This window comes from Amphiprion ocellaris, chromosome 17 (genome assembly GCF_022539595.1).
Source record: "Amphiprion ocellaris isolate individual 3 ecotype Okinawa chromosome 17, ASM2253959v1, whole genome shotgun sequence".
NCBI classification, from domain to species: Eukaryota; Metazoa; Chordata; class Actinopteri; family Pomacentridae; genus Amphiprion; species Amphiprion ocellaris.
This window is the reverse complement of record NC_072782.1, coordinates 20,653,207-20,675,420: the sequence shown is the minus strand read 5'-3', so window position 1 is coordinate 20,675,420 and position 22,214 is coordinate 20,653,207. Positions and strand designations below refer to the sequence as shown.

Here is a 22,214-nt window from a genome sequence, read left to right as displayed (position 1 = left end):
TGAGCATGCCTTGGGAGCATTTTGTAGGAAAAAGGGTGCTTACCCCTAGTTCCACCCCCGGCAGTGTGATAACCCATTTGGACCCTATACTATACTATACTATACTATACTATACTATACTATACTATACTATACTATACTATACTATACTATACTATACTATACTATACTATACCACTGTGCTATAATATCCTATGCTATGTTACGCTATGCTACACTGTGCTAAACTACGCTATGCTACACTGTACTACATTATACTATACTATACTATACTATACTATACTATACTATACTATACTATACTATAAGTTAGTGTACAAAAATTCTTTGCTGATTTTTGTTGGGTCATTTGGGAACTTCTCCAGATTTAGCTGACTTTATATGAAATGCCCCAGTACTGAGCTGCTGCACATGTATTCATGTTCAGCCTGAGGGTGAGCGTTGTGTTTGTTGTACCTCAACCCTGCATCGGGGCAGCAGGAGCTCCTGAGCAGTGGAAGTGGACGTTCTGCCACCGACTCTCCCTGCGGTGCCATACCCTAGTCTCTTCTGATTGACTGGAGCGGGGACTGCCCTGTCCATCCACAAACTGTGTCAGGCGGATGTAGGCGATGCAGGCAGCATCATCTCCAATCATATGCACGTGAGGGTTGAGTATGGTGGTGTGGATGGGTTTGCTGTTCTTGGAGAGGACTGATAGGAAAGATGTGAAGATGTAAATATTCAACCTACACATAGTTAATGTAAATAATATAAACAGCAGTAAGAGTTTGAAGTGCAGTCTTACGATTGTCAAAGTAAAATCTGTGGAAGTCCATTCCCTCCACCAGGTTACCCAGACCCTCAGGCTCAAACGAGGTCAGACCAGGATCGCAGATCTTCCTGCAAATACAGGATACCTTTAAATATCATAGTTTCAAATACAAATCAGGTGTTAAAACTGGTATATGCACTTCTGTAGACCTCCTGAAAAAATAAATATAATGTGTATATAGTGTAACAATTACAACTAAAATCAAAATTCCAATTTAGTATAGTTTTGATTTGGTATGTCATAAATTTGTATAATTGTGATTTTTAATTTAAATTTTAACTTTCTGTTTTACTATCTCAACTTAATCTTGACTTTGTAAATCATGGGTTTGCATTTTCTGACACAAACTTATGACCTCTCGTACTGTTTTGGGTTCCCCTGTGTTTGTTTTTCATCTGTTTCTATTATTCCTGTCTGGAAATGGGCTTTCATGACTGTGGACACACTTCATCCAGCCCTCCCCTCTCTCTCTGCCAAGCATTATTCTTAATTATATGGTGAATAGAGAGGGGGGAGAGGATAAAACAATGACTGTAATCACTCTTTAATCTTTTAATACAACACATTTGCATGTCAGTCAGATTAATGGTTCCCTGTGGCTGATGGAGAGCTTTAAAACCCACATTAAATGCCAAAAATGCACTTCTCCTGTAGCTGTTTGAAGATTTTTATGGAACAAGAAAGAATGAGTGATGGACTCACGCATAAGCCTCGAAGTCTCCATTGTTGACGGCTTCAATAAGCTGCTCTGTGATCTTTATGATCTCCTGTTTCCGGGCTGCAGAGAGGAAACACAGTGCATCCTAGGTTACGATCATCGTGAAACCACAGCACAAGCATGGATGCAAAACTCAACTCAGTACATTTTGAAATATTCATTCAGAAACATTAGAGGTTGAACACAGCTCAGACTCACCCAAGAGCTTGTCACTCATTGTAAGTCTTTTCAGTCATCGCAGTGACATCTCTTCCATGCTACATAACTTCAGCTACTAAAGTCCTCCCCTACATAACCCCCTTTCTCCTAAATAAAATACTCTGTCCTGCTCTGTCTAGGTGTTGCGTGGCTCTCTATCTCCATCCATTATCCATCATTTTTGTTGTTTGCATGTGAGGGTGCTTGAGCTCATCATGCTATTCTTGTCCAGCCTTTCAGATGAGATTTACTGTGTCCTTCTAGCCTCGCTTCCTCCCAACACTGAGAGGAAGGCTTAGCTCGCTCTGCTTGTCCCTCTCACTCCCTCCCTCTCCCTCTCCCTCTCAGTCTCTCTCTCTCTCTCTGTTGTTGTTAATTTATATTTCACATGTCTATGTCATAAAATCAATCAGTGCCTCCCACCTGACCATATCAGAATCAGCAGATTTTTCATGAACAATAAATTTAGTATATTTAATGAAGCGCAAAGTTTTATTTCAATGGCCCAGAACTGATCAAATTTAGCATGGCTTGATTAAATGTACTAAAGTTATTGTAAATAAAAATTAATTCTGAGGGCGTCGGGTGGGAGGCTCTGATTTTTCATGAAATAACGCATCATGGATACGTCTCCCCACGTCTACCCTACCGTTCAAAAGTTTGGGGTCACCCAGACAATTTCATGTTTTCCATGAAAACTCACACTTTTATTCATGTGCTGACATAATTGCACAAGGGTTTTCTAATCATCAATTAGCCTTTCAACACCATTAACTAACACAATGTAGCATTAGAACACAGGAGTGATGGTTGCTGGAAATGTTCCTCTGTACCCATATGTAGATATTCCATTAAAAATCAGCCGTTTCCAGCTAGAATAGTCATTTAGCACATTAACAATGTCTAAACTGTATTTCTGATTCATTTAATGTTATCTCCATTGAAAAAAGCTGTTTTTCTCTCAAAAATAAGGACATTTCTAAGTGACCCCAGACTTTTGAACAGTAGTGCACCTGCTTTCTTCTCCCAAAGTTCCATATCACTTCAATTCAGTAAAACAGCAACAACAGAATGTAAAAACTTTTCATTCACACAGATACTTAAAGGGCCAGTTCACTTAAATAATTGTTGTGGTGTGCAGACAGTGCTAGAATTTAATTTGACCGGGGTTTGCAATATGTCAATAAGACTTTTACCTTCCCTTCATGGCTATTTGCCATTCACGGCAGATTGGACGGAACATCATGTGACATAATGCATGATAATGGACTAAAGGACAAAAGACTAAATCTAAATGTGCTGTCTAACAACTGATTTAACTGCAGCTGATAAACTATGACTCACACTGACAGCTCACCTGTCTGATGTGGAGTAAAGTTCACAATGTGAGCTGCTGCTAGAGCCTGAGCCACCCTGTCTTCATTTTGGGGTTCATTTAGAATGATAAGTAACTAATGAAGTTGTCTGTAAATGTGCACAGCTTTCCTCTTTAAAGATGCTCATATGGGTCCTGCTGCTGTCTGATGCTGTAGGTGTTTAATAAATTCAGAGAAAAACTACAAACAGCTGGAAGCAGCAAACTAAACTTCAGCTCCTGTTAATATTTGTCAAAACCTGGATTACACATATTATTGACGAGGCTCAATAATCAGTCCTGTTGTAGACTTTGGCTTATGAAAAGTTTGATTTTTATGGACATTTCAGTGTGTAATACATCTGGAATTGGAAAGCAAAGTGAACAAGAAAGGGGTTTTGTGATTTAGGCAGCAACTTTTTCACTTAGTCCTTTAATTCACTGCTTTTAAGTAAGTCACTTTTATTATAAAATCCTGGTCCTAAATGCCAATATTTTTATTAAACTTGCTCAAAATCACTTTAATTTTTTTATTATTTCATTGTATATTTTGTGTATTTTAATTTCCTTATTTTTTAACCATTTCAGTCAATCAGTTTTAAGTTTTCTATAAATATATTCTAAATAGAATTGTTATTCAATTTGTCTGCACCGTTTGAATTAATTGAAATGAACTGAATTATTTTATTTTGTTGTACTTTTTAAAAAGTTTGATTTATTTATTTTTTTTAACCTTTGCCTGTTAAGCGCTTTGAATGACCCTTGTGTATGACAAGCTGTGTTGTTTGCTTGTGATGATGTTTTTGAACAAATATTAGTGCCAAAATGGTAAAAAAAGAAACAAAAACAAAAAGCATCTTTACATGACTAGTATGTCGCTTGTGCATGTCTGGCTGTTAAACTGCATGCAGTTCAAACTTGTGTTGAGAGTGAAATCTTTTGTTTCGTTTTACATACAGTACCTACTCATTCCAGAGCTCTCATTATTTGTGTTATTTTTAACAAGACAGAACCAAACTAAAGACATCAAAACAACTAAATGACACATTTGCAAATGACAAATTTACAGGTTCACTTTTCAATTAATGACCTAATTTGGTAAATTCTTTAACTAGAAATGTTTTGAACCACATGAAATCTATGAAGGGCTGCACAGTGGTGTAGTGGTTAGCACTTTCGCGCTTGCAGCGAGAAGATCCCTGGTTCGCGTCCCGGCTTTCCCGGGATCTTTCTGCATGGAGTTTGCATGTTCTCCCTGTGCATGCGTGGGTTTTCTCCGGGTACTCCGGCTTCCTCCCACAGTCCAAAAATATGCTGAGGTTAATTGATCATTCTAAATTGCCCGTAGGTGTGAATGTGAGAGTGATTGTTTGTATGTAGCCCTGCGACGGACTGGCGACCTGTCTAGGGTGTCCCCCCCCCCCCCCCCCCCCCCCCCCCCCCGCGACCCTAGTGAGGATTAAATCTATGAATCACAGTCAAGGGCAACAAATGATTGTCACTCTACTAGCTGGGCTAATGAGCATTTAGCATAATTATTTTCTATGTCTACCCTTTTCTCTTCATTATGATTTTGGTTTTAGCTAAAACAGTGTCTTTTTTATGTGGTGTAAAAAAACCAAGCGTTTTGGCCAAGCAGCGGTTTGCACTGAACTACGCCTGACTAATTGACCTATCTATTTTATATTTTGTGTGATGTTTTATTGTTTTTACTGTGTATTTTATGTTTTTATAGTGTTTTCTTATGTATTTTAAAACAGTTTTTATTGTTTTTATTGTTTGTTTACTATGAACGCTTGTGTAACTGCCCTTCAGGGGACAAATAATGAAGTTGAAACTGCTTCGAGTTATGAAGGTTAACTTGGAGGCAGCATTTCACTGTTGTAGCTGCTTGAAATGGAGTTAGTTTAACAGTTTCTTACACCCTTGGGTACTTGCAATGAACCTGTTTTGCAGATATCTGTGTCCCTGAAGGCAAAAGGAAATTTTCAGCAAACTTGCTGTCAAACACACACACTGTCAGACTTACTTACACTTCTACTAAATGAGCCCACAGTGAAGAAAAATGTGACAGGAGCAAAAACAAAACAAAACAAAACAGAAATTGCCAGGGGTTCAGAAGGTTAAACATTTGCTCTATCAGCTGCATAAATTCTGTGATGCATGACACCAAGATCTGAGTTTTCAGAGCGAAAGAAGACTTGATTCAGTGTCATAGTGATCCTACCTTTCACATCTTCATCCTCAATAGTAGTGTTGCTGCTGTCAGAAGATTCCTGCAAAGTACAGAAACAAACTTGTTGATCACCAGCAAACCAAGAACACACACACTGAGACGTATGTATTCACCAGTGCATGCACACACTCTAATTTCTGCCATCAAATCTACAACACGGTTCCATCTTCACACCACGATTTTGCCAAAAATACAAAACACAACATGTAACTCTGCAGCACAATCCCATGTGTGGATTGAGCTGCCTCAGTGTGGACGGACGCACACAACTGTACAGTACACAACATTTAGCCACCACTGTTACACACAGTCTGAACAGTGGCCTTACTCAGGACCACTGAGCTCCATCTAGCCGAACACACAGGAGCATTATAGGACAACAAAACACCTCACAGGGCTACCAGCTGCAGCTGCATCTCACACTCTCCCCGACTCTCTCATGCATAAATACACATAAAAGTGCACAGAGATATCCAACAAAATACAAAAATCCTGCAGAAATACAGCTTAGCCCACACAGAAGGGGAGAGGAGTGACGACAAGGACGACAGATGAAATTAAAAAAATGAAGAGATGGAGGGAGGGGAGGAGGATGTACCTTGGTCCCATCTACTGGATTATGGATAACAGTAGTCTGAGGCTCCTGGAGGAAGAATGGAGAGAAAAGGGAAAGTGGGTGGGCGAGTGAATGAGGATAGACAGGGGAGTGTTTTGTGATGACAAAATGAGAGTTTGATGGGAAGATCAGCAAAGAGTGGGATGAGAGTGACACAAATAAATAGGGACAAAGATTAGAAGAGTTAATGGATGATTCCAAGAGTTTCAAAATGAAGCCATCCATATGAATGATTGTTAAACTCTCTCTCTTTCACATCAATTACTTTAGTGCATAAAAATGTAACCAACCACACATAATAGGGATGTCCTGAGCAAGGTTTTTTTTTTTTTTTTTACAGAGTACCAATTGGATTCCATTTTCCTCAATAATACACACTTGAGGCACATTAAACTTATTAAAAGCAATCTAATTAGGGATGTCCGATAATATCAGCCCACCGATATTATCGGCCCTTTATTGGCATAAAAATGCATTATTGGTCAATATCGTGAAGGTTTTTTTTTTGCCTGTCATGGAAACCGATAAAATAATACCTGGATTTCACCACCATTTACCCATGCGCAAATGATCACGTCATAAAACTGCATCCTGAAGCGTGTAAACAACCGTGCCGGATTTCCGGTGTGCTGCTCCGGCGTTTGGCTCAAAAAAAAAAAAAAAAAAAAAAAAGGAAGATAGGACTACGTAGTGGTGTGTGATACTGCAAGATTTGGTATCAATCCAATACCAAGTAAATACAGGGCCAGTATCGCCGATATCGATAACGATACCAATACTCCAGACTAACTTTTGCAGTAGTAGATTTTTAAGATAATTATTTTTTGCACAGTTACTTTTGAAATGTTAAATATGATCTTTTAATTCCCCCCAGGTTATTGTCTTTGATAATAAAGTGTGACAGACATTGTCAGTTCGTCGCACCCACCTGGTCCCACCTGGTTACAGGTGAAACACCTGCAGTCAGTTTCGTTTTGGAAAGCTGAGCATATTGTTCAGATTTAGCCTACGACAGGCCACCATGACAAAGACTTCTGTGGCAGTTAATGGCCTCCAACCAGAGCTAATAGATGACGTCAGCTAGGACAGCAGTGCTATATTTTACTGACATACAAGGATGCAAACAATTACATTCAAAAAATACGTACTTGTAATTTACACTACCGTTCAAAAGTTGGGGGTCACTCAGAAATGTCCTTATTTTTGAAAGAAAAACAGTTTCTTTTTAAAGAAGATAACATTAAATGAATCAGAAATACAGTCTAGACATTGCTAATGTGGTAAATGACTATTCTAGCTGGAAACGGCTGATTTTTAATGGAAAATCTATATAGGGATACAGAGGCCCATTTCCAGCAACCATCACTCCTGTGCTCTAATGCTACATTGTGTTAGCTAATGGTGTTGAAAGGCTAATTGATGATTAGGAAACCCTTGTGCAATTGTCTTGGTAAATGAACAAAAGTGTAAATTTTCATGGAAAACATGAAATTGTCTGAGTGACCCCAAACTTTTGAACAACAGTGTATGTCATATGACTTTGCAGCCCAAATCATCCATTGATTTTTGGAAAAAATAACAGCACAGTACAAATGTTTACTCTGCTCAGTTTGCATTATTAATTAATCAGTTATTGATTGGTAATGCTAGCGGTTATTGATGAGGGAAATGATTAAAGATTTGCATACCGATTGCTCTACTACAAATTGTGCGACACTGTGTGACAGTGGACGTAAACAAAGAACTTAGATTTGTGTTGATACCAATCATTAAAAAAATATTTTGATCAGCCTTGATCCTGATCACTGAGATCAAATCGGGACATCTCAAGTGTATGACATGTACTGTGTGTCACACAGACATTTTAAGTACAGAACATAGTTTTTGAAAGTTAAGTCTGGTGAAATTCTCAATGAAAACACCAAGACCAACAATGAATGAATCCCAAAGTGTTTTGTCAAAATCCTTATACGGCGTGTGGTCAGAAGGTTCCAGAGTGTCTAAAATCCAAAACCATATGTGATTTAAATTTGACTGCCATCCTTGTCAAAGTTGTTTCCTTGTGCAACAACAGGCAAGCATTCTACTTTCAGTAACCTTGCCTAGTAGTCAAACCTGCATAGCTCTCTATAGTGTTGTGTAAGAATGCCCTGCTATACCAAAGAAGAAAATAATGCTCTGGCTTGTTTGCATTTCTTTAAAGCAATCACAGTTATCTTGGGTGGAGCAAAGTCCTGGATGTAGTGATAGTGCTGCTGCAAAAAAATGGGAAGGGACTGTTTTAGTGGAGCATTTTTTATGCAGGCTAATTCACTAAATGGCTAATTTACCACCAAAAAATAAGCAGGGCTTAACGAAACTCTTTAGCAAAACTTGAAATCTAAATTGCTGCTTGAAGGTTGTTGTTTCCCAAAGTAAAGGGAAAACAGTAACAGACAGAGAGGGGAATGGGAGGAGAAGGCTGCATGAAATAGCAGGCCTTTTTAACTATCACAAGTTGTAAAGGTTGTAAAAAGATAAGTAGCATTTCATTTTGTAGTACTGGTAACAGATGTAGACACTGGGAACGATGATGAACATGTTGATTCCAGGCTTTTCCAAATTTTGTAAAATGAATAGTAAAGGAAAATAAACTTTAATTTAAAAAAAATGGTTTATGACATTATAAATGTGTAATACAACACAGAGGTTTCAGTTGAACTTCTAGTCATGGTTGTGCTGCTTGCATAGAGGTGAGGACTTTATGTTAATGTGAAAAATGAACCCACTGCAAGTGAAAATCGGACTGGAGCAAAAAAAAAACAAAAAAACACCCAGAAAGTGCTCAAAGTTCTAAAGGGTTAAGACAGGCTCAATATTGTGATTTATACTCATGGCAAGAAAGGGAATAAGTGCATTACCCAAATTGTGGAGCTGCTTCTTTAAAAGCTGCAAATCAAAACTGAACAAACATAGTACCAAAAAGATTCACTTGCCAAAACCAGACACACAACTCCCTCTCTCTATGTTTCGTGTACACACCAACACACTCTGCATTTCAGAAGTTTCATTGAGTGGTTTGGACAGACAGACGGACAAACACAGAGCTGCATACCAGCGCAGCAGAAGGGATGTTGCCTTTGGGACTGGTGACTATGCTGTTTCTCGTGCTGTTTGTCTGCGGCTTTGCAGGAAACACAAAACGCTCCATTAGTACAGGGCTGCCATCTGCTGGTGGTGAAGTGGGTGGGTACAGTGTAAAAGCTGTGTAATGCAGGTAAAAATAGCAGACCAAAGCAGAGACAGAAATAGTCTGTAGACTAAATGGAGTGCAGTTATCAAAGTATAGTCACACATTCTTGGAACAGTTTTAATGAGACAGAAAGGTTTTCTACAATTAATCATGTCAATTCAGTTCTATATGCAGTAAAAGCCACATCAGAGTTCACACACTCATTTTCATTAGCTTCCACTGGCTATGGATGCTGCTGAGCAGATGGCAAATTAAACCAACGCCAGCTGTGAACATTTGCAACATCTGTCAGACAAAGAAACACGCATCCATTTTAACTAACTACATTACAATCTCTTAATGTTTCCCTCCCGAGTAAAGAACAACATTCAGCTGCTTCATTTCAGCAGAGGCAGGCGAGGTCAGAGAGCTAGAGACACATGGCACTTATGAAAGGCTGAACAGGCCATTTACACACAAATACTACAGACAACATGCTAAATACATAGCCACCCCGACTCATACACATGGAGCTCCACAGTTTCAATAACAGCATGCAAAAACACAGATGTACAGACATGATGCACAGAGACGTCATGCTTGAAACCAATTAACTCTGTATTTTCTGCTAATTATTTCTCTCAGCATGGTTCCCTGTAATTGATCGCTTTGCTGATTATTCCACCTCAAATCATCAAGGCCTTCTGCTCAACCATCTGATCTGTAAACCATTTTGATCGTAGACTATAGATAACTACAATGGTATCTGACAAATCGCCCAATTTATGTGTGCACATGTAGGAGATTGTAGAGGGACAGGAGGCTTTACCTCTGATCATACAAAACAGCTCTAAAGTCAACCCATTGCTGTCACTTAAAGTACAGTTGTGATTAGAAAAGCAGCAGGCATTTCGTTCGATGAAAACAGCTGTTCTAGATCATAAAAAACAAGAAAAGCACTCAGAGAGTGTAGTACTCAGCCAAGGCTGCTCAGTCGTTGTATGATTTACAAAATCTTTAAAAAATCTGTGGTCTGCATCAGTCGATTTGTAGTAGGATCGCAATCATGTGACTGTCAGCAGACAGCTGACGTAGTGTTCACTTGTAGTCATAGTTACAGTGACGCCGTGCCGCTATCTCACAATGATGCAGAAATTTTTAACAAATCCGTGGATCCAGACTATAATCCATATCACTGTCAAAATCTAATCAGGTGGTCTTTGTGTCATTTCTGTCCTTCCCTGAAAATTTCATCCAAATCCGTTTTTCCGTTTTTGAGTAATGTTGCGAAGAGACGGACAGATAAACCAATGGCGAGCATGACATAACTCTGCGGTGTTCCTTGGCCGGGGTAATCAGGACTTATCTGTCAGAAGTCATACAAGGAACAACTGATTAAATTGTGGAGGTGTTTTGTTTTCTTGAGTCCCATCAATTAAGGGCGCCCGCTACACATTTAGGTCATGCGATTCCGTATCTGTACATAACACGCACAGGTATAACACACGTCTGTGTTCAACTCAAGGTCATTTTGTTTGTGATTACATCTATAGTAAATGGCCACATTCTATTGTGCTGTGATTTCTGCCACAAATTTCTTCAAGATTTCAGCCATCAAAAATGATACGACTGAGCAGCCTTTGCTGAGTACTGCGCTCTGAGTGCTTTCCTTGTATTCTGATGCTGCCAAAAGACTAGTTGATGACTAAATATTTGCCATTACTGTTTAACAAATGAGGAGGGTTCTAAATAGTTGATTTTTTCTTTTAATATTTAATGAAAGTGGGGTTTTGTGATTTTGGAGAAAGATCGTTTGTCTGGCCAGCCTACTTAGGTGGTCGGTATGTGATAGACTTTACTGTCCAGCTATGTGAAACCAAGAAAACCAACTAAATCACTCATCTAAGAGTACTGAACCAGAAAATCTTTTGCTTTTTTTCTTAAAAAGAAGGACAGTGACACTGCAGCTGTTTGTTGACTGAATGAATTGATCCTGCTGTTTGTGGTGTCTGCATTTTGGATCTGCTCTCATTAATCTTGGGTCTTCTTCTGTGCTCAGATCCTCTCTGATCAGACGCATTTGGGTTCAGGTAGGTGCATCTGAAATTATTACAGTTTTTGAACCTCACTGCAGCAACAGTATCAGACAAATACTGGTAAAAAAACAAAAAACAAAAAAAAAATTATACTGACCATGACTGCAATGACAATTATGAAAACCAACAGCTGGGAAAAGCTTCCAAAGTTGAAGATTTTTTTATTGGCATTGGCTGGTAATTTACTGTTACACACTTTTACATACTTAAAGTTGCTCATGTCACACAACACTAGACCTGTGTCACACACAGAATACCCACATTTCATCATCAAATGTAATCAAATACTATTCATCACTCTGATAGGAAAATAGTCTGAAAATCAAGATAAAAAAACAGAAGCAGAAGCTTCCAAAAGTTTCTACAGCCACTGATGTGACCATGTTTGTGGCGTTTCTCTAGAATTAGGGTCGCCAGTTAGTGTCACAGAAAATCAAAGGGTAAAAACCTGCCAGCCATTTAAAAGCATCAGATATTCCGCTTTGAAGATATTTGCTGTGGTGTTTATCCTCCCAGCGATCCGTCCAGAGGGATAAACAACTATTTAGCTGCAAAGTCACATTTAAAATTCATCATCTAACGCTGCTTTCTCTGTGGTGTCCTTATTTTCTGACTCCCACTCGAGGTGAAAAGAGTTTTGTATGAACAGACCTGATGAATGGCTCAGGAGACCCATCATCACTGTCTGATAACTGCTGAAGGAGCCAGCTGCACTGTGAATGTTCCTGATTCATTCATGGAGATTCCACTGCAAGAAAGGACTTTCAAGCTAGTCATAAAATCTGATTTCAGAGTGATTTAATCTTCTCACCAAAATGCACTCAGTCATTGGATTGCTGCAAGGTATCTGGCCTTATTTGTCTCAGTGAGGTTTTCAATCTGTTTGCAGTTTGACCTGAAAGAAACACGTCTGACTCATGGACCGATCACACAATATCCCTCAGTAATGAGATCGTTTTAAGAAGGACCAGTTTTATGACTAAGAAAGACTGAAAGAACACAATCGATATCTGGTTTTATATTTAATTTTTATGGTTTGAACATTTTTATTATAGCTGAATACATCTTGTGCACATTAAATGCCATTTAAAGGCATTTAAAAACGAATTTTCGGTCGTCGCCACAAAAAATAGTTACAATATAAACAAAAACACGCTTTACCCTTAAAATACAGCAATAAAATGTTTAATTATTGTTTTGTTTCCCCAAAATATATTCAGTTTAAGCTATTAGCGACTGTTCTGTAATGCTAGGAGGTTATTAAGCATTAAATATAAAATAAAAGAAACAAAATGAGGTACAAACTGCTACAGCAGACATGGGCTAAGATTTTACCCCTTTACCCCTTCTCAAATGTGAATCTTTGAGAAGCTTGTAAATGTGAATCCTCGGTTCATGTCCCCGCCTTACCAGGATCTTCCTGCGTGGAGTTTGCATGTTCTCTTTGTGCATGTGTGGGTTTTCTCCGGTTATGGGCTTCCTCCCACAGTCCAAAAACATGCTCACATTAACTGATGATTCTAAATTGTCCATAGGTGTGAAAGTGACTGTGCCTGTTTGTCTCTATGTGCAGTCCTGTGATAGAGTCAACTGTTTAAGGGGGTTAAAATGATCGATTTTCACATGTCACTTCATGTGCTCATGTGAATAAGTAAATGTAGAGGTGTAGTACTTGTTGTTTACGTATCTTTGATGAAACAGTTAAGTTGTGGCTTATTTCTGCTAAATGTGTTGCAACCTGACAGTGATAAATGAGCTGACATTGTAAATTGATCAATACACCTTAAACAACTCTGACTATTTGCTTGTGTTGCCTTTCTGCTTTACACACACTTTAGTGATGATTGGATCTATATATGAACAGAAATAAAACTAGATTATGCAAATATTGTATTTCTTCACTAAAAAAGTGGCAGACCGTGATGTTTCTGCACTAAAACTGGCTACGTTTCGGCACCCAAACAACCTAGCTGGTTTAGAAAAGCATCACGACTTGGTTTAAAATACACCATCTTGCTGCTTTTACCACATGCTACAAAACTCCATTTTGCACATTTCCATGGTAACAACTCCACCAGAGACTTAACATGCACTTTGTCACACGATTGCAAAAGGTCACCAACATTTTTTGAGTTACTCTCCATTTATGAGTTATCACAACGAATTATAACAGCCTCCTGAGTCTACTAGAAACCTCCTGGTGCACATGCATGGAAACATTTTGTGATGATAATGTCCATTTAATGGGCTGATAACATCCAAATCAGGTGGTCAAGCATGGGTCTCAGCTGTTGTGAGGTGTCAGTGGAAAACAAACAATTTTTTTCTTCTGGAAATATGTGAAAAGAGAACTAATAAAGAGAATTAAGCACTTATAGGATGAGGAGGAGCTCAGCTGGGAACGTCCAAGGAGGAAAGGGTCATTTCTTCATACAAACTAGTCTACAAAGAGCAGAATGCTGCACAAGACCAAAGAGGCTGAACAATAAGCAGAGCAATGTGCTGCTGCACCACACAGGCATTTATCTGAAATAAGAAAGGAGGGGAGAGATGATTTATATTCCTACGAAATAAATGATCCTCCTTGTAAAGAAATTCAAGTCATTTTCAGCAGTTTTACAAGGAAGAAAATGGGCACTGTGGAAATGACTAATGATGTTTAATTTTGCCTGAAACAGAGGAAAGTGGTTCGCCCTGTTGGCCCTGTGGTTCATTATTCACTAAGTCTCAATTGGAATCAACAACCATCATTTCAGATTTACATACTAAGGTCTGATCCCCTCAGTCCCAAACACGATGAACAGTTGATTAGGCTTCAAAGAGATGCAATTTAAAGCAGCAATAATGTCATTTTTGACCACTCATGCAGTGTGAAAAAAACAATCTATATATAAAGTGGTTACAATCTGGCAGCGAGGGTGCTGGGAAAAGTATGGTAAAGACAGTGGATACAAAAACTGTAAAAACTGTGGAAAAAAATGGCAAATATTTGCTAAATGACAGATTTTAAAACTGTTATTTTACAACAGTAAGGCGAAAAGAGAATGTTTTAGCTTCTCAGTGTTGTAAAATTAAACAAAAGAAGTGTAAGAGCTGGATACCTCTTACACTTCTTTTGTTTAATATACAAAATTGTCATTTTGTTAAGCGGTTTAATAAAAACTGGGAGTTGCTCTATTGTCTAAAATAAGTCCTCTTTTTTATTTATTACTTCACCAATAAATATGTGGATGTTCTCAGTCATCCAGGTCATGATAAGTCTCAAGCAAGCATAAGTTATGGCAACTGGACTAACCTCGTGTGAGTCGAAAACGTTTCACCTCTCATCCAAGACGCTTCTTCAGTTCTGAAAGCCTGGTGGGGAGTACCAGATATTTATCCACCAGGAGGGTGGTGGCAAAAACAAGTGGACAAAGACCCGAAACCAATAGACTCGTTAGGTGTTAATGTGAGTCGTTAGCCTTTGATGGGCGGTCGTTACCCCTCCCAGCCCTCTAGGAGGGTGGTTGGGGGTCACCTGACTGCAGGTGGGACAGATGGCTGCACCTCCTTGGGAGGGCTCTAAGAACGGCGTTGTAAGTGGGAGACAAGTGGTGTCTGAGGCCCCCTCCTCTGTTCAAAGATGGCCGTTCTAGTTTGACATGAATGGCTTCTTTTACCCCTCTCTCAAACCATCTGTCCTCTCTGGCTAGAACGCGCACCTTGTGGTCATCAAAGGAGTGCCCCTTCTCCTTGAGGTGGAGGTGGACTGCTGAGTCCTGGCCTGTGGTCGTGGCCCTCCTGTGTTGTGTCATGCGCTTGTGTAATGGCTGCTTAGTCTCGCCAATGTACAGGTCAGAGCATTCCTCATTGCACTGCACTGCGTACACCACATTGCTCTGTTTCTCCCTTGGAATTTTGTCCTTGGGATGGACCAGCTTTTGCCTCAGAGTGTTGCCGGGCTTGAAGTGTACTGGGATCTGGTGGGTGTTAAAGATCCTCCTGAGTTTCTCTGAAATTCCTGCCACATAGGGGATGACAATGTTGTTTCTCTTTTTGTGGTCCTCGTCTTTCTTATCCTCCCTGCGCTTTTTTGCTGTTTTGATAAAAGCCCAGATTGGATAGCCACAAGTTTGAAGAGCAGAGTGAATATGTTTGTGTTCCCTTCTTTTTCCATCCGCTTCTGATGAGATGTTCTGTGCTCTGTGCTTTAAGGTACGGATCACCCCCAACTTGTGTTCTAGTGGGTGGTGTGAATCAAACAGGAGGTACTGGTCTGTGTGAGTGGGTTTTCTGTAGACCCCAATGTTGAGTTCCCCATTGGTTTCAATGCGTACCACGCAATCTAGAAACGCCAGACAGTTGTCTTGGACATCCTCTCTTGTGAACTTGATGTTTTTATCCACAGAGTTGAGGCGTTCTGTGAAAGGTTCGACCTCACCCTTCCTGATAGTGACCCATGTGTCATCCACATATCTGAACCAGTGCCTCGGGGAGTGGCCACTGAATGTTCTCAGTGCCACAATCTCCATTTCTTCCATGTACAGGTTAGCTACAATGGGGGATACAGGGGATCCCATGGCACAGCCGTGTTTTTGCCTGTAGAAACCGTTGTTGTACTGGAAATAAGTGGTGCTGAGGCAAAGGTTAGGGAGGTCACACACCTGTTCGGGGGAGAGGTTGGTCCTCTCAGACAGAGAGTTGTCAAGCAGCAGTTTTCTCTTTACTGTCTGTATTGCATCTCCAGTGGGAATGCAAGTAAAAAGCGAAGTCACGTCATATGAAACCATAGTTTCCTCAGGGTCTAAGCTGATTTTTCTGACCTTGTTTGTAAAGTCCATTGAGTTCCTTATGTGGTGGGGGGTGTCCCCCACCAATGGGGAAAGGATGGTGGCAAGATACTTAGCAATGTTGTATGTCACAGAGTTGATGCTGCTTACAATTGGTCTCAGAGGGGCGCCCTCTTTGTGAATTTTTGGCAGCCCGTATATGCAAGGGATAGCATCGCCTGGATAGAGTTTGTAGTACAGGGCCCGGTCGATGATCTGACCTTTCTCCAGTTTTTGCAGGCAGTTAACCACTTTGAGTTTGTAGGTGTTGGTGGGGTCTCGTTTTAGGGTCTCATAAGTTGCTGAGTCACATAGGAGGCTGCTGACCTTTGAGTGATAGTCAGCTGTGTTAAGGATAACAGTACATCTCCCCTTATCTGCAGGTAGGATTGTGATGTTGGGATCCTTCTGCAGAGTTATCAGTGCCCGTTTCTCCTGTGTTTCTCCTGTGTTTGATTCACACCACCCACTAGAACACAAGTTGGGGGTGATCCGTACCTTAAAGCACAGAGCACAGAACATCCCATCAGAAGCGGATGGAAAAAGAAGGGAACACAAACATATTCACTCTGCTCTTCAAACTTGTGGCTATCCAATCTGGGCTTTTATCAAAACAGCAAAAAAGCGCAGGGAGGATAAGAAAGACGAGGACCACAAAAAGAGAAACAACATCGTCATCCCCTATGTGGCAGGAATTTCAGAGAAACTCAGGAGGATCTTTAACACCCACCAGATCCCAGTACACTTCAAGCCCAGCAACACTCTGAGGCAAAAGCTGGTCCATCCCAAGGACAAAATTCCAAGGGAGAAACAGAGCAATGTGGTGTACGCAGTGCAGTGCAATGAGGAATGCTCTGACCTGTACATTGGAGAGACTAAGCAGCCATTACACAAGCGCATGGCACAACACAGGAGGGCCACGACCACAGGCCAGGACTCAGCAGTCCACCTCCACCTCAAGGAGAAGGGGCACTCCTTTGATGACCACAAGGTGCGCGTTCTAGCCAGAGAGGACAGATGGTTTGAGAGAGGGGTAAAAGAAGCCATTCATGTCAAACTAGAACGGCCATCTTTGAACAGAGGAGGGGGCCTCAGACACCACTTGTCTCCCACTTACAACGCCGTTCTTAGAGCCCTCCCAAGGAGGTGCAGCCATCTGTCCCACCTGCAGTCAGGTGACCCCCAACCACCCTCCTAGAGGGCTGGGAGGGGTAACGACCGCCCATCAAAGGCTAACGACTCACATTAACACCTAACGAGTCTATTGGTTTCGGGTCTTTGTCCACTTGTTTTTGCCACCACCCTCCTGGTGGATAAATATCTGGTACTCCCCACCAGGCTTTCAGAACTGAAGAAGCCTCTTGGATGAGAGGTGAAACGTTTTCGACTCACACGAGGTTAGTCCAGTTGCCATAACTTATGCTTGCTTGAGAATTACTTCACCAAGGAACGCAACGGAGTTATGTGACAATCGGCGTACGTTTGTCCATCTGTTAGTCTGTCTGTCTGTCTGTCTGTTTTTAACATTACTCAAAAACGGACTAACGGATTTGGATGAGACTTTTAAGGAAGGTCAGAAATGAGACAAGGACCAGCTCATTAGATTTTGGCAGTGATGCAGCCTATAGTCTGGATTGCCATGGATTTGTTAAAAATTTCTGCATCATTGCGAAATGGCAGCACGGCATCAGTGTAACCATGTGACTACAAGTGAACACTACGTCAGCTACCTGCTTTACAATCACATGATTGCGATCCTACAACAAATCGCCCACTGAGGACTTATCGGGACGTATCTGTCGGAAATCACACAACAACTGAGCAGGCTTGGTGGAGTACTATGCTCTCTGAGTGCTTTTCTTGTGTATTTATTTTTATCATGTTGGAGTTTCAGGTTGCATAGTGGCTTGGTGGTTAGTATCATTGCCTTGCAGCTCAAAGGTCCCCGGCCTTCCCGGGATCTCTGCATGGAGTCTGCGTGTTCTCCCTGTGCATGCGTGGGTTTTCTCCAAGTACTTCAGCTTCCTCCCACAGTCCAAAACATGTTACTATATATTGAATGTAGGCTAATCAATTTTAATAAAGTTCATATTAAAACTATAAACCCATCCATCCCTGTTTATGAGGTGTATTCAGAAAAAACATGTGGTCCTATAAATTGCGGTTGTCCAAAAACATGCTTAGGTTAACTGATTCTAAATTGTCTGTAGGTGTGAATGTGAGTGTGATTGTTTGTCTCTATATGTAGCCCTGTGATAGACTGGTGACCTGTCCAGGGTGTCCCCTGCCTTCACCCTAAGTCAGCTGGGACAGACTCCAGCCCCCTATGACCCTTAATGAGAATTAAGCGGTGTATGGATGGATGGATGTTGGAGCTTCCACTTTCGAGTTTAATTATACAGTTTTGCACTTTAACTCAAATGAAACAGTCATTTCACTGTCAGTTTTACTGCGGAAAATTAGCTGATGTGACTAATTGTAGTTGTAGTAGTTAATAGATTAATCAACAGAAAAATAGTTGTTTGTGGCAGCCCTAGTCTTTGACCAGCACATAATGAAAATTTCACTGTGTGCACATACTCAGTTTTGTTCCTTAGTATGAGGAAATAAGGAAGCATAACATAATAACACTATGAGGTGTTAATTTGGGTGTAAATCTCAAGAAAACAGTCTACTTCCTGTCCTCCGTTGTAACTGTGACTTCCTACTAAGAACAATAAAGCACAACTATTACATAACAGCTCTGTTTGATTGCCCTCAGCTATTGCACCTATTTGGAAAGTAAATTTAAAAAATCCTGCATATTCCCAGGAAACTGCTGTAAACTGAGATGGGACAGAGAAGCGAGGGTGCTAATGCAGGAATACTGAACCAGCCTCGGGGGTCCATGTGACGTCATGGTGCAGCTAAGGAGAAGCTGCGGTTATGTAATGACAGATTAATCATCTGGTGGGAAATAATCTGAGATTAGCATCGGGCCACCCGAGGATAGAGGGGAGGGTTAGTGTGCAGAGGAGGAGAGGCTGAAGGAGGAGGAAGAGGCGATGCAGATTAAAGAAAAAGTGTCATAAAGAAAACAGGTGAGGAGAAGAGAAGCAGCTGTTACTGACTCACTGATAAAACCACTGCACACTACTTTACCTCGAAAAAGGCGCAGAGCTCTCAAAGTCCTAAAAATTGTTTATCACGTACGTATAATTTATCTCATGTAAACAAGGTCAGTATCGAGTGTGTATAAATAAGAAAAACATCTTGTGTGCATTTTCATTATCTTGCAAGAGCTATTTTGTCCACAAACAAGTCTTTAGATGATAAGATCCAACAGTATTTTATGTACTTCAGCAACATCTGTATTGACTGCACAGAAGACATCTTGCATTGATAAAGTTATTTATTGTGCTTGTTACCAATTGCTTTGTAAAAAGCACACCATAAGTTATGAACACAAAATATTATCATGCGCAAACAAGATCCATATGTTTAACTCACAAAATATTTCTTGAGTAAAATCCTGTCATTTTTCAGACAAATCAGCATCATATTTAATTAAGATCCAGATCTTATTGGCAAGACAGACATCTTGAGTGTATAAAGATCCATCATTTGTGCACGTTATTATACTGTTTAAACAAGATTGTGTGTACAAATGAATATGTGAATTAATATCTAATGTAGCTGGGAGACCATTTTGTTGTTTATTATCTCCAGAGGTATAACTCCCATAACTCCCACAGTCATGAAATTTGGTGAGGAGTGTTGGTGAAGGTGTTACTTGGACCCCAGAGGGTTCCTGTAAGCATATCTTTTATTGTTACAAAATCTTCTATCATATATGATGTTATCTTGCTTAAACAAAATGGGTGTCTTGTACAGAAAACTTATTAGTTTGGAATTAAGCTATATCAGGCCTCAGGTTATTATTAGTCACTAGTCAAAAATTCATCTTAGATTGTGCATATGAGATCCACGGGCTGCACAGTGGCTTGGTGGTTAGCACCATCGGCTAGCAGCTAAAAGATCCCTAGTTTGCATCCCGGCCTTCCCGGGATCTTTCTGCACAGAGTTTATATGTTCTCCCTGTACATGTGTGGGTTTTCTCCAGGTACTCCGGCTTCCTCCCACAGTCCAAAAACACGCTGAGGTTAATTGGTAACTCTAAATTGTCCGCAGGTGTGAATGTGAGTGTGATTGTTTGTCTCTATATGTAGCCCTGTGATAGACTGGTGATCTGTCCAGGGTGTCCCCTGATAGACTCCAGCCCCCCACGACCCTAATGAGGATTAAGCAGTGTATAGATAATGGATATGAGATCCATGTCATATCGCACAATGTAGTATCCTGTATGAACAAGAGTCTAACTTATATTAACTGCTCATTCAAAGGCTTAAAAGTTGACGCATGCAAACACAACATGCATGACACCACTTCTACACATACATACATTTGCAGCAGTGTGTACACAGGACACAAACACATGTAGAACCTGACAGACTACGACAAACTGCAACACTTGTGTGGCAGACGAGGAGCTAACAGAGGTGCACCGATGACGCTGGAGTCTGACATACTGCAGATTCAGCGTCTCTCTCTTCAGAGAATGAAACCGCGCACAGACCAATTCTTTAATGAGCTTCTTTTTGGCACCGGAAAATATTTGGGCTGAAAAATGTCTGTGGTAGAGTGATGCAAAGTGCTGGCTGAGCCAAACGGAGACGTCCCAGAGCAGAGCCGAAGTGAAACAGTCCTTCAGTTAGTGATGGGATTATTCAACCAAATTTCAAAGCTGGTCAAAGCCAAGAAATCAGTCAGAGAAACTGGGGACCAATTTGACTCGACGTAAAAGTTGGGCAGTGGTGACTCAGCAGATCTGGATATTAATCAGAGGGTAGAGAGTTCAAGCACCACGCTTAAGCTCAAGCCTTCTCTTATAATCATATGTTTTTATTTGTGCATCAGTATTGCATTAATAAGAAAAGTGCTATCAATTCAGATTTCTTTTTTCTAACATTCTACAATCACTTATCATCTATTCTATTGTTTATTGAGCAGTACAATTGATCGTCAAACAAGTAGTTGTGAAATAGCCTGCAGTAGTATTTTATTAATTAACTAGCCTTGCTTTGAGAGAAGAAAACAAAAATAGTCTGATTCCAGCTTCAAAAATATATTAACTCTTTATTTATCTGAAATTTGGGATGTTTATTTAACAAAATAAGAAATTTGAAGACATTTATTGGACCAAACAATTAGTTGATTGGTCGAGTAAATAATCCATTGAGTAACTGATGATTAAAATAAATTGTTAGTTGTGGCAGTTAGTTGGAAATTGTGTTAGAATTTTTAATGACTACAACAATAGACATTTATCGAGTGATACATAAGATAATACAATATACTGCTGAGAAAGTTATTTTGTGATTTACTGGTGTAAAAACAATGAAATTACCAAAAATTTAGAACAAACATATTCAGTTTCTTTTTCTGTTGTCACTACTTGCATATAATTCAGGAAATACATTTATATATATTGAAATCATGCAGTTTAATCTATTAAATTACAAGGAAATATTTGTGAAAATGTATTACATTGGTGAATATAATAGATTTTTATATCAGACAATATCAGTTTTCTTTTTATTGTTATTCAAAGTTACAGGTTTTAAAGTGTTTTTCATTGTCGACGTGCAAATCAGTTTAGTTTTTTAATATAATTTACTTTTTTGTATATTTCAAACATATGGAAAAAATCTTTCAAACGTGTGTATAAAAAATAATTAAAAGTAATTACCACATTTTAAAAAAGTTATTTTGAATATTAAAAATACTATACAAATAAATTACATTAGCCCTAATTTTACATGATATGTGTATTTGAGGGGGAATGTAGTGTTTTATTAATGAAGGATATTTACATGTTTAAAAATATTAATTTATGTATTTCAAACATATGGACTATACACTGCCCAAAAGTGATGAGATTTCTCACAACAACAACAACAATGGGCATTTACTGAGTGATAAAAGATATTATCAAAGTTTATTTCTTTGTTTATTGTCTGCTATGTTACCCCTGTAATGACTACGATTTAGGGATCGATAAATAACAGGAGATAATTAAACATTAGTAAGGTGGTTCAATAAAATCAGGACCAAAATTACAGAC

The 22,214-nt window shown here is 39.7% G+C and overlaps 1 protein-coding gene across 10 annotated transcripts in view; it reads right to left on the bottom strand.

Moving 5' to 3' along the window:
- The window catches only part of LOC111570198 (calcium/calmodulin-dependent protein kinase type II subunit beta), a 77,175-nt gene that overhangs the window by 11,607 nt on the left and 43,354 nt on the right, over positions 1–22,214 (bottom strand). For 3 of the 10 annotated variants that reach the window (XM_035949339.2, XM_023272822.3, XM_035949340.2), the window contains exons 15-20: positions 9,031–9,099; positions 5,919–5,963; positions 5,312–5,360; positions 1,517–1,592; positions 788–882; positions 457–693 (exon numbers count right to left, since the gene is read on the bottom strand). In XM_035949339.2, coding sequence (XP_035805232.1) covers positions 458–693; positions 788–882; positions 1,517–1,592; positions 5,312–5,360; positions 5,919–5,963; positions 9,031–9,099 — 570 coding nt within the window. In that variant the 3' untranslated portion in view covers position 457. Of the gene's footprint in view, positions 1–456; positions 694–787; positions 883–1,516; positions 1,593–5,311; positions 5,361–5,918; positions 5,964–9,030; positions 9,100–14,425; positions 20,919–22,214 lie in introns of those variants that run through there. The other 7 variants (XM_035949343.2, XM_035949344.2, XM_035949341.2 and 4 more) reach the window with 4 other exon arrangements.